Here is a 13,193-nt window from a genome sequence, read left to right as displayed (position 1 = left end):
TACTGCAGCTCTGTAGGTCTGTTTACATGTAATGTAATTTGTCATTGACGTCGTTATCCCTGTAGGAACACAGTCCCTCGCTGTTAAACTGTAGTCATAACACCTCACACTTCCACCTACGTATCAGAGAGAGAGAGAGAGAGAGAGAGAGAGAGAGAGAGATTCAAAGGAGCTTTATTGGCATGAGAACACATACGTTTACATTGCCAAAGCAAGTGTCAAAATATAATTAAAATCAGTTTAAGAAAAACATGGTTGAAAGCACATACAGTTGGAGGGGGTACAGCATTGTGATAAACAGAGCTAATGTCACATTGCGTCATTGTATACATGTTATATATATATATATATATATATATATATATATATATATATATATATATACACATACACATACACACACACACACACACACACACACACACACACACACACACACACACACACACACACACACACACACACACACAGGGTATAAAGCATTTTTTAAACAAATAGTGGCAATCTTTTGCAGTCACGTTTTGGGGCAATTAGCAGCATTGTTTCTCAGAACTATTTAAAAGCCTCAGATTTAAAATGTGTTGAAAAGGTATTGCAGCTCTGTTTATATGTGCAGTAGGTCTATGAGATCTACTCTCTACAGATGTGCAAAAAAAAAAACTTTAGTTACTTTGCAAATATAAATTATTATATTATAAAACATACATTAACCACTTTAGCCTTATTTTATACCTAGGCTATTTGAAAGTAGCCGATCTACAAGCTCATAACGCGACGCATCGCGACACGTTGTGAGCTTGTAGATCTGCTATTTTCAAACATTTTAGTACTTTTTCTTTTGGTACTTTTGATGCCAATACTTTTGTACTCTTACTCAAGTAACATTTTGAACACAGCTAGGCCTTTTAGTTGTAACAGCGTATTTTTTATATTGTGGTATTGCTACTTTTACTTAAGTAAAATATGTGAGTACTTTTTCCACCACTGTCCTTAGGGTGGTTGTATTCCATTGGCTAACCTTCTTTTATCGCAAAGGTTCACAAATCTTGCTGCTATAAATAAATAATACTAGATGACAAAGAGAATCTGATAAGACAGTCGCCTTCCTCATGTCTGTCTCTCTCTCTCTCTCTCTCTCTCTCTCCTTCTCTCTCTCTCTCTCTCTCTCTCTCTCTCTCTCTCTCTCTCTCTCTCTCTCCCCCTCTCTCTCTCTCTCTGTTTGTTTGGTCCAAGCTACTCTTCCAGAAAAAGACAGCTTACACACTTTTAAACTTTATTTTTGGGTCAGCCAAGATGGTGATTTGGCTGACTGGAAAGAAACAAAGTGCTGTGTATACTGGGAGTATATATATATACTGCCACCAGTGCAGGTAATGAAGGCACTGCTGGCAGTACAACTTTAATGCTGCATGGCCGTACATCAAACAACAAACAAATTTCACTGTAGCAGACAGAAGAGTTTTGTCCTATCATCTCTTATGAAAATAGCCGATCTACATACTCCTACATTCTAAGTGATATTAACTTTTCAGACTGCCTCATAAAGTTGGTATGGTGACTTTATACATCGTCAGATACCTGAATGTGTCCTTATATTATCATCGCTTCACCCACATACAGCTCAAGAGGAGTTAGGAGGTTTTTCACCATTCATTTGGAGTGTGTTTTTTCTGTCTCACTTGGACATTCTAATCAATGATGGACAAAACAACAACTCCACATTAATGGTCAAAAACCTCCTAACTCCACCTGAGCTGTATTTGGGTAAAGTGATGATAATATAAAGACACATTCATGTATATGACAATGTATAAAGTCACCATACCAACTTTAATTAGGCATTATTATTGTGTATTAGTATTGTGTGAAAAGCTAATATTTTTAACATAAGTGGTTTCTGCCCGACAACAGAGATATGTTCATATGACCGTTATAATGATATTTAATCATCTCTCACTATAACAGAGATATGTTCATATGACTGTTATAGTGGTAGATGATATTTAATCATCTCTCACTATAACAGAGATATGTTCATATGACTGTTATAGTGGTAGATGATATTTAATCATCTCTCACTATAACAGAGATTTGTTCATATAACTGTTATAAGTGGTAGATGATATTTAATCATCAGTTAGGTGGTTTGACCGACAGTTCAAACCGACGAGCATCTTTGATAGACGTTGATAGATGTGAGTGAATGTCATTCACACCTCAGACTTTTAAAAGTGTTTTCAGAGTCTTGTATTGCATGGTAGTCATTAGATTATGCTGGATGTGGATGTAAGGTGTAGACAGTCTAGATACCTTTATCCTCTGCTTATCCTTTCATGGAGACATGCTGTTCAAGAGGAGGATGTTTCCCACGGTCTTCAATGTATTAAAGCTTATTGAACTTTTCATGGTAGTTCAACCCGATCTCACACAACTTCGTATACATTGCACGGACGTGCATTCCGTGCATAGACGCCTAGAAAACCCGAAAATCCATGCATAGCCTCCTCGCATCTCCTCCATTGACTAAACCCTTTCGGAGGCGAACTGGAGCCACGTGAGGGACCACCGAGTGAGCTAAAGCGAACGAGTTGCCGTCCCGAACATTGCAACGTTCGCTTGAGCCTACTCAGCGCCGTTTGAGTTATGTACCGATAGGCACTGAATGGTAAATCATGTTGTGGGGACTGCTCTGCTTCCGTGTTGCAACCCGGTTACACCCACCGTGGGATTCGCGGCTCATTCGCATGGGTTTTCTCCTTTTCTAGGTGTCTATGCATGGAATGACATCCATGCAATGTATACTAAATTGTGTGAGATCAGGCTGGGTAGTATAATAGAGAGGTTTTTGTTTTCAATTCAGGCTTTTCTCTTCTCTAGGCAACAGCCAGTGTGAATACAGTAATTTTTTTCCTTTAGATATTTTTTAGCGGTGCCAACCGCTCTATATCTGACTTTGTCCGTGTGTCCGTCCGTATGTCCGTCCGTCCGTATGTATTCCCCTTTGTATTCTTATTGGCTGGGCTATAAACAAATATTGATGACAACTCAAACTCCCCACCAGAAGTGCGTATGCATGTTTGAGCACAGGGCTCATCAAAGGCACCGCTTCCTTCACAAAAGTATCAATACTGCAATGTAGAAGTATTCTGTTACAAGTAAAAGTCTGGAATTCTAAATTTACTTGAGTAAATGTATCAAAAGTATTGGTATCTTGTAGGTAAGTAGTAAATTAAACTACATTTTAAGAATATTTATATATGTATATTTTGCATTTTTTCCCCTCTATCAGCCACTATATAATGATGCTGGGGTGTTTTCCTGCATTGAAACACAGTCCTCTTTCTGAAATCCGTCTTTTCCCTACTATTTATGTTTTGACATCCGGGTATCCAGGACGTAAATGCATGGACGCGCATGTGCACGTCCGTGTGAACTGTTCGGGTGAAACCAATCAAAATTGTACTTAGGTACAGTACTTAAGTAAATGTACTTAGTTACTTTCCACCACTGGTTAGGAGGAGACACATTATGTCTTCCTGACAGTAAAGCTCACAGTTAGGAGGAGACACATGATGTCTTCCTGACAGTAAAGCTCACAGTTAGGAGGAGCCACATGATGTCTTCCTGACAGTAAAGCTCACAGTTAGGAGGAGACACATTATGTCTTCCTGACAGTAAAGCTCACAGTTAGGAGGAGACACATTATGTCTTCTTGACAGCACAGCTCATAGCTTCAGTTAGGAGGGGACACATTATTTTGTTCTTGTTAGTGTGGTTGCCCTAACAGGGCAACCAGACTATAGTACTCCTTATACTTTGTTTATTTATTTATAGATAAACAATACTTCGGGCCGCTACTCCTCCCACAGTTTATTTTTCCCAATTTAGTGCTATATGTCAAAATGACCGGTCTGACCGGGAATCGTGCACTTGCATAAGGCTAAGAGATTGGTTTCATAGTTTAATTGATATTGATTTATTAGTGCATTAAATTTCCCCATCCACTTCAATGGAAAAGTGAAAACACTAAAATTCAAGTATTTTTTTCTCAGAAACCGTAAGAGCTACAGTTACCAGACTTTGAGGGGAGGTTCATAGTTTATTGCCAAATTATTTAAACAAATATTACACCATTCGGCCTCATGGTGGCGCTATAAGAGCCCACTTTACCTTTTGGCCTATAACTCTTGAACCGTAGGTCGTAAAATCAAAATTTATTTTTCCCTAGATTCCTTGGGTCATTACGCAACTCCCCATATAGGCCACGCCCATTTGCGTATGGATAGATTTTTTGATATTGATTTATTAGTGCATTAAATTTCCCCATTCACTTTCATGGGAATTGCAAAAACTCCCATTCAAGTATTTCTTTCTCGGAAACCGTAAGGGCTACAGTTACAAGACTTGGAGGGGAGGTTAATAGTTTATTGCTAAATTATTTAAAAAATAATCACACCAGTCGGCCACATGGTGGCGCTATAACAGCCCACTTTACGTTTTGGCCTATAACTCTTGAACCGTAGGTCGTAAAATCAAAATTTATTTTCCCCTGGATTCCTTGGGTCACGACGCAACTCCCCATATAGGCCACGCCCATTTCCGTCTGGATAGATTTTCCGCCATTTTGAATTTTCTTCAAACCACACTTTTAGCTCCTCCTCCAACATATTTTGTCCAAATGTCACAGAAATCGGTACACATGATCTCTGGGCCCATGCGGTAAACATATCCAAACGGCATTTTCATAGTCCTTACCGTTCTTCCGTAAATTGTTTCCAAAGTTAGTGGGAGGGACCCGTTTTACCAAAAATGTCAAAAATCACGAACGAAACGTCCAATCGATCCCAAATTTAAATCACATGTCGAGGGTGATTTACTCAACGACTCCCCAAAAGCATTTCCACTTTGACCCATAGGGGGCGCCACGAATGCGCAAAATGTCACCGTTTGATGCAAAAACATGATTTTTGGGGGAGTCAGTCCCTTCAAAATGAAACGCAAGCGATCTCAGGAGTGACGTGACTATGTAATTGGCGCAGTCTCCCACGGTATTCCTCCCAGCGTATTACTCGAGTCCCGACCGGCGTCGGCGCAACCACACTTTGCAATTGCCAATTGCGACGCGTCTAGTTAAAGCTATTCCTCTAGCGAGTCGCTATAAATCTGGCTTTACTGTACTGGTGTATAGTTCTGCAACTCAGCAAGTTGCTGCTATCACTTTATCTGCTTTATCTCCAAGGTTTGGATATGCTACCTGCCTCTGCTTTTTATATCCCTCCGATCCCTTTGGTCATTCTTTTTTATGTTCGGTGGTAATTATGTTTTAGTCCCTTTTTCTGGGTCTCAGACTGACTTAAAAACATGCATTTTCTTTTGGGAAACTTAGACTGTCTGATGTGTTTAACGTGTTTTACCGCTATGGTGCAACATGCCAATCACTTTTCATTTATTTATTTTTGAAAAGAAATGTTCAGAACCCAAGATATAATTATCTGAAGATTTGCAGCTCCATCTACTCCTTGTTTAACTTATAACTGAAAAAGGCTGTATCTTGCTTCCTAAGCACTTTTTTTTTTACTTTGAAAAAATCTCTGGCACTGGGACAACATAGCCAGAAATAATTCTGGCACTCAGTGAGTTAAACTAATGGCCTAAGTCATATTTTGAGGAAAATGATATGTTTGCCTAAGTCAGCTCCTCATGACACTGGCCACCTCTGTTAAAATGGCCTATCTCCTAATTAAAAAGGATCATGCTGTTAAATCAGTAAATCATTTGGGTTGAATCAGGTTTAATCCTATATAAACCTATTTAAATCTCTTATGTTACATAAAGGAGTCTCCATGTCTATCCAGCTCTTTATTGAAGAGCAAATGCATTTTGTTTTTGTTGATTTTGTTCAAAACCAAGCACTCCTGCAAACTTTGGAAGCCAATCTTAGCCAATCAGGATGGAATAGGACAGATCGGACAGATCCGTCTTGATCACATAACTACATAGATACTGTGTAACGATGTGCGTGATGTTTGGACACAATCTGTAGGAGTGATATTTAAAAAAATGTAATTCATATGTTATACGCTAGAGGAATCAGATCAATAATAATAATGATTGATTGATCTGTGTCTCAGCCACGGTGTTCCTGGAGTTCTGGAAGAGACGGAGAGCAGAGCTGACCTACGACTGGGACCTGATCGACTGGGAGGAGGAGGAGGTACACGATCAATATTTAAATATTTGAAATATTTCATTTATTTATCTTAGAAACAGTTCATCTTTTACTCAAGCGGGGCAACGCCCGTCACAAGCTGATGATGTCATTTGTCCATGTGTGGTTCAGCCCTATGGAATGCATGTGCAAATAAAACATATTTAAAATATTGATTTGATGCTCATATTAACCTTAGGAAGTATCAAGTAGTGTGTTATATGCACATGCATTCCATAGGGCTAAACCACACATCAACTTGAGTCAAAAATTAACTATTTCTAAAATAAAAACATATTTAAGGTGTTTTACATGTTTTATGTTAGTAGGGCTACTAGGGCAATTATAATGTATTAAGGCATATACTGCTTAATATCCAGGGATGCTTTTAAAATTGGTTAAACTATGTTGAAATTCCTTAATTAGACCAATTAGGTACTTGAAACGTGTCCGTTGCTCTGTCTGGCTGAGGCTAATAAAACGACTGTATGTGTGACATATATGCATGTATTGAGTGCTGGCTGTTTTCCTCTTCTCACTTATAGCTTGTAGATAGGCTTGTTATCCATGGATCAATACCATATCATATAGATCTGATGGCACTTATAGCTTGTAGCTATGGATCCGCAACATACACATATGAGCCAATCATTCGTCTATGTGGATGGGGCAGAATTATCCATACATTGATTAATCATTCCTGAGAATGGAAATTGTGCGCGCACGCACACACGCACGCACACACACACAGACTTTGCCGATCAGCTGAGTTGAACATTATGAAGGATTATCTGAGGAATATATTGACAACATATATTGATTTGAATGACCACAATATGAAAAATAATGACTGGATTAATGGTTCTTAATATAACAATATAACTATGAATGGTTCTTAATATAACAATAGAACTATGAATGGTTCTTAATAGAACAATAGAACTATGAATGGTTCTTAATATAACAATATGAACCGGCATTTTTCTATACTTTGGCTATACAAGCTCAGCACAGCAGTGTGTGCTGCACTATGAGCTTGTAGATCTGCTATTATTTTTTAATCGTGAAAATGTGTGCAAATCTTTGAATATATATATTTTTAAAGCAAACATTATAGTAACTCAAATCTGTGCTTTTGGGGGGATTCTACAAATTTCTTAACTCTTTGAAGGCCGCTGACTCGATAACGCGTCAATTGCTAGTTTGTTCAGTGTGCCGTCGACGCGTTAGACGCGTTAGACGCGTTGGACGCGCGTTCATTGTTTAATCTCTGATCGCGCTATAATGTTTATTTTTCACCATCATTTTGGCTTCCTGATTCCTTGAGACTCACCCGGAACCGGATCCAGAACGGAGATTTCACTTCCGGTTCAACTTTTTTTTCCTCGGTCATTTTCGGCCAGAATAGGGAAAAACACGTTTTTTTCACACAGTGTAAAAGACTGACGGATACCCCCCCTTCTATTTTCTTTGGTCCGGTCAGTCATCGTATTAGTGTATCACATCGTTTTAACGGCGATCATGGATCGTCGAAGACGTCACATCCGGTTCATGACGTAATGACTGTTTGTGTCATAGAGGGGGGGCGGGGGGGGGGTCATCGGGGTGATCAAGCTGTCATCTACTGCTCTTTACTGGTAGAATTGTGCTATGAGTTTGAAATTGCAGTTAGAGAATTTATTTGAATGGAAAATGACAAAATACAAAAATTAAAAAACACGCAAATCGCTGGCACTGGGGGAGTACTTTATGAAAATACTCTTGCAGTCAAAGAGTTAATCCTTAACAGTTTTTTTTACTTATGTTTCTATATCTGTGGTTCGCAAACTTTTTTCATGTCAAGGACCCCCAAAATGATATGTATTTCTTTGGCTCTTCAAAAATAGCAGATCTACAAGCTCATAGTGTAGCACAGAGTGCCGTGCTATGAGCTTGTAGATCTGATATTTTTGAAAAATCTCGAAAATGTGTGCGTGGTGGAATGTGTTTTTTTTTTGTTACTTATGTTGCTATATCAGTGGTGCTCTAACCTTTTCATGTCAAGGACCCCCAAGAAATGACCCCCATCTCAAAATATGTTGTTCCAGGGACCCCCCAGAAGCACAGATTTTAGTTAATAATGTTCGCTTTAAAAAGTACATGTATTCAAAGATTTGCACATATTTTCACTATTTTTAAAAGAAATAGCAGATCTACAAGCTCATAGCGCGGATTAATATAACAATATAACTATGAATGGTTCTTTGTATAACAATAGAACTATGAATGGTTCTTCATATAACAATAGAACTATGAATGGTTCTTCATATAACAATAGAACTATGAATGGTTCTTTGTATAACAATAGAACTATGAATGGTTCTTCATATAACAATAGAACTATGAATGGTTCTTCATATAACAATAGAACTATGAATGGTTCTTTGTATAACAATAGAACTATGAATGGTTCTTCATATAACAATAGAACTATGAATAGTTCTTCATATAACAATAGAACTATGAATGGTTCTTTGTATAACAATAGAACTATGAATGGTTCTTCATATAACAATAGAACTATGAATGGTTCTTTGTATAACAATAGAACTATGAATGGTTCTTCATATAACAATAGAACTATGAATGGTTATTTGTATAACAATAGAACTATGAATGGTTCTTCATATAACAATAGAACTATGAATGGTTCTTCATATAACAATAGAACTATGAATGGTTCTTCATATATAACAATAGAACTATGAATGGTTCTTCATATAACAATAGAACTATGAATGGTTCTTCATATATAACAATAGAACTATGAATGGTTCTTCATATAACAATAGAACTATGAATAGTTCTTCATATATAACAATAGAACTATGAATGGTTCTTCATATAACAATAGAACTATGAATGGTTCTTCAACAATAGAACTATGAATGGTTCTTCATATAACAATAGAACTATGAATGGTTCTTCATATATAACAATAGAACTACTCTTTTCTTTCAGGACGAGTTGAGGCCGCAGTTTGAAGCCAAGTACTCCAGGGTGGAAAGGGTTAACCCCATCTCTGGCAAACCTGAACCCTTCCAACCGTTCACCGATAAACTGAGCAGACTGATGGTGTCTGTGTCTGGCATCTTCTTTATGGTAAAACACACTATAATCATGATTATTTTAATGTTTACATTATTTATCATGGTCTCTGCTTCATGTTAAAGAAGCTTTTAAATAATGTAAGAATATGAATACATATTGTGTGTGGTGTGTCATAACCCAGCTATGGCTCAATGTTTCCCCCCAGTGGACAAACATCACTGTTTCAATTGAGTCTTGTGTTGTTACGCCTGCTGTTACAGTAGTTGTTACAGTAGTTGTATCCATATTCTATATTCTAGGCTGGTCACAATAGGCTAGCAGATCTACAAGCTCACAATGCAACCCGTTGTGAGCTTGTAGATCAACTTGTTTTGCTGAATGTTCGTCCCCAGAATAGACACTATAGGGTTCATGTGTTTAACACTTGATCATGAACCGCAGCATGCCTGCCTATTCTGGGGGCAACATTCGCCAGAAATGTGCATATTATCTACAAGCTTGTATAGATTGGCTATTTTTGGCACAGAGATTTGCTGTAAACGAAGAAAAGTGGTACAAGTTCTCAGGTCTGTTTTAGTAAGTATAGAGAGTTGGTGGTCATTAGTAATACTTTGAGGCCACAGTCACACCTAACCGCCTACGTGTGGCCGTCTTTTTGCAATGGTTTTCCAATGGGGACAGAGCGTTTTGTTGGCATTGCGCAGCTTTCAGTGTGTTACGGATGCGCCAGAACGCCTCAAGTAGAGAAAAAAAGTCTTATTTGAAGTAGATAAATGATTGAGTCTGTTGCTACTTTCCCTCCTCTGTCCAATTGGATGAGTCGAAGACAGACCAGCCTGGCAACATCAATCAAGACAGAAGGCCCTGCAGGTTTTTTTAGGCTGCTCTGGCTGCGCAAAACAAGTGGCCACACACCAGTGTTTATTTTGACAGCAAAGTTTCATTTAGTTTTAGTCATAGTCTTTTGAATAAAATTACATTTAGTTTTAGTCATATTTTAGTCATTTGAAATGTTTTACTGTTAGTCTAGTTTTAGTCGACTATATCATAAGATTTTAGTCGACTAAATCTACAGTTGATTTAGTCGACTAAAATGTATTTTGGCGGTGCCTTGATGGTGTCGTAATGCCTAATTTGACACTTTGTTGCATGCTGAAAATAGCCGATCTACAAGCTCACAGCGCGTCACAGCGCGACGCGTTGTGAGCTTGTAGATCTGCTATTTTCAGAGTGCAGCACCCGAGCACAACCAAACATAACATGACTTGTCTTTTAGTTCTTCTGGATCTCTTCTCCTCTAGTCCCTCACTAACATTTTAGTCTAGTGTTTATTTGTTGACAAAATTGACAATATATTTAGTCATCGTAGCTTAGTTTTTATCTCGTTTTTATTTTGTTTTCATCAGTGAAAAAAGGTTAGTCAACGTACATTTTTCGTCATAGTTTTAGTCGACGAAATCAACACTGCCACACACAACCTGCGTTTATCAGCTTACAACCAGCGTGCAGGTGTGACTCTAGCCTGAAGCTGAAACATTTTGTTCCGACTTCTGCATGTAGATTTCTCTGGTTCTGAGAGCAGTGTGTGTTTACATTATGTTTCTGCATGTTAGATTTCTCTGGTGCTGACGGCGGTGTTTGCCGTGGTGGTCTTCCGGCTGATCGCCATGGAGAAGTTCGCCTCGTTCGACTGGGAGTTTGTGAAGAAGAACTGGCAGTTTGCCACCTCCGGTACTGGAGTGTGCATCAATTTCATGATCATCATGTCCCTCAACGTGGTGAGTGATTTGAGCTTATATAGGAGGCCATGAATACACTTTTTTGTTACCACCGTGCTCTGACTTATCTGGTGCGACATCCTCTTACATCATACATGGGCAACTGGCGGCCCGGGGGCCACATGGGGCCCCCACCTTCACTTAATGCGGCCCGCAGCTTAATATCAGAATAGTGATATATTATTGATTTCAGCTGTTACAATTCCAAACATGCAAACATGACCCGCTTTAATTACTTCAGTCTATATTAGTAGCTTAATGACTAGTATTAACATTCTATTGTCTTTTTTGTGTCCAATAAAATTTGTATTTGTATTTAAGTTCTTAAAGTTGACATAAGTATAACTAAATGCATTTGAAATTAGATTAAAATGTTACTTTTCAGGATTGCAATTCAAAACTAGCAAGAGAAAAGTCAGGATTCTAATTCAAAAGTAGCAAAAATAGCAGATCCACAAGCGTTTTGAGCTTGTAGATCAGCTATTTTTGCTACTTTTGTGTGACATAGAATGGCAAAGTTAAAATATGGAGATAAGAGGGTCTGCCCGACAGTATATGCAATGTGGCCCTCTGGAGTGAGTGTGGAAATATAGTGGCCCTCTCCATCAAAGTTGCATCACCCCTGCCTTAGATTAACAACATGTATAAAGGAACTGGGTCTCACTCAGAGAGGCAAGAGTTTTCTCTTTTATCGTCTCTTACATGTCAAAAAAACACACGTTTCGGCTAACCAGCCTTCGTCAGTGTGCAGAATAAGGGGAGCCCAACCAAGTCCATCAGTAGGTCCTAAAGAAGCCTAAAGCTAAACTGTGTGCTTTTATCCGCTTTGTGGTGCTTTTAGTTCCCTAAGCCACCTGACTGTGTGTGCTTTTTGCCGTGTATATCTCTGGTACTCGATGCTAATGGTCTCACCAGGACCTCCAGGAAGGTATAATCCCCCTCTCAGTGAGAGTAAGCACATCCTATTGCAAGAAACGGCCAAAACCTCCGAACCTCCGTGACAGATTCCCCACACAGCGCAGTCAGGATGTCAAGGCATTAAAAAGAGTGCTGGCTGTGCACAATCCCTTGGGTTAGGTAACAGGCTGGCAGGAAACGCTAGAAACATTATAGGTTATACGTTATACATACATTATTTATCAACATGTACTTAAAGTACCAAAAGTAGAAAGTACTCATTATGCAGAATGTCCAATTTCACAAGTTTTCAAATGTATACAATGTATACAAATCTTCTGAAAATAGCAATAGCAGATCTACAAGTTCACAATGTGTCGCATCGCGACGCATTGTGAGCTTGTAGATCGGCTATTTTCAAATGGCCGAAATGTATTTCGGGCTGAAGTGGTTAATGTATGTTTTATAATAATAATCTAGAAACTACAAAGTAACTAGTAACTAAAGTTTTCAAATAATTGTAGTGGAGTAAAAGTACAATATTTGCCTCTGAGATGTACTGGAGTAGAAGTAAAAGTACTGAAAATTGGAAATACTCCAGTAAAGTAAAAAATCACACCCTGTGTGAAGGTAGCGGCGCCTTTGATACATTTTGTCATCGATATGTGTTTATAATGTGTTTATAGCCATGTGTCACGTGAAGCTTGACCAATCACTTTGTTGACGCACCTGACCAATCAGAGCGTTGACGGGTCTGACCAATCAGAGCGTTGACGGGTCTGACCAATCAGAGCGTTGACGGTGAACACGGACAAAGTCAGGTATAGAGCAGGATCCGCTCGGCTAGCACCGCTAAAAATACCTCAAAATTGTACTTTTTACAGTACTTGAGTAAATGTACTTAGTTACTTTACACCACTGCAGTGTATGCACACAGGGGGGGGGCTTAGTGTACCTGGTCATAAAGCAGACAGTGTGAAATATTTACATAACCATTTAGCAGCACACACTCTATCATGATCATAAAAAGCAGACACTGTGAAGCAGACACTATCAATTAATTTTATTATGGAGCTGAATCACAGCGTGGTCTCAATACACTCTGCATACAGACAGACCAGAGACCTGACATGGCATGAAAACACTCCCCAGACGCTAGGCTGGGCGGCCATGCATCTGCCTCCACCAGAGGTGTAAAGTAACTAAGTACACTTACTCAA

General features: G+C 38.7%; 1 protein-coding gene across 1 annotated transcript in view; it reads left to right on the top strand.

Moving 5' to 3' along the window:
* Window positions 1-13,193, top strand: part of ano3 (anoctamin 3) — a gene marked incomplete at both ends in the record, with an annotated part of 110,667 nt that overhangs the window by 86,097 nt on the left and 11,377 nt on the right. The window contains 3 exons of the mRNA XM_084060403.1: window positions 6,132-6,214; window positions 9,209-9,349; window positions 10,912-11,076. Coding sequence (XP_083916529.1) covers window positions 6,132-6,214; window positions 9,209-9,349; window positions 10,912-11,076 — 389 coding nt within the window. The remainder of the gene's footprint in view (window positions 1-6,131; window positions 6,215-9,208; window positions 9,350-10,911; window positions 11,077-13,193) is intronic.

Source organism: Gymnoscopelus microlampas (assembly GCF_963454915.1).
Source record: "Gymnoscopelus microlampas genome assembly, chromosome: 6".
NCBI lineage: Eukaryota > Metazoa > Chordata > Actinopteri > Myctophiformes > Myctophidae > Gymnoscopelus > Gymnoscopelus microlampas.
The sequence above is the reverse complement of the archived record's forward strand: the minus strand, read 5'-3'. Positions and strand labels throughout refer to the sequence as shown.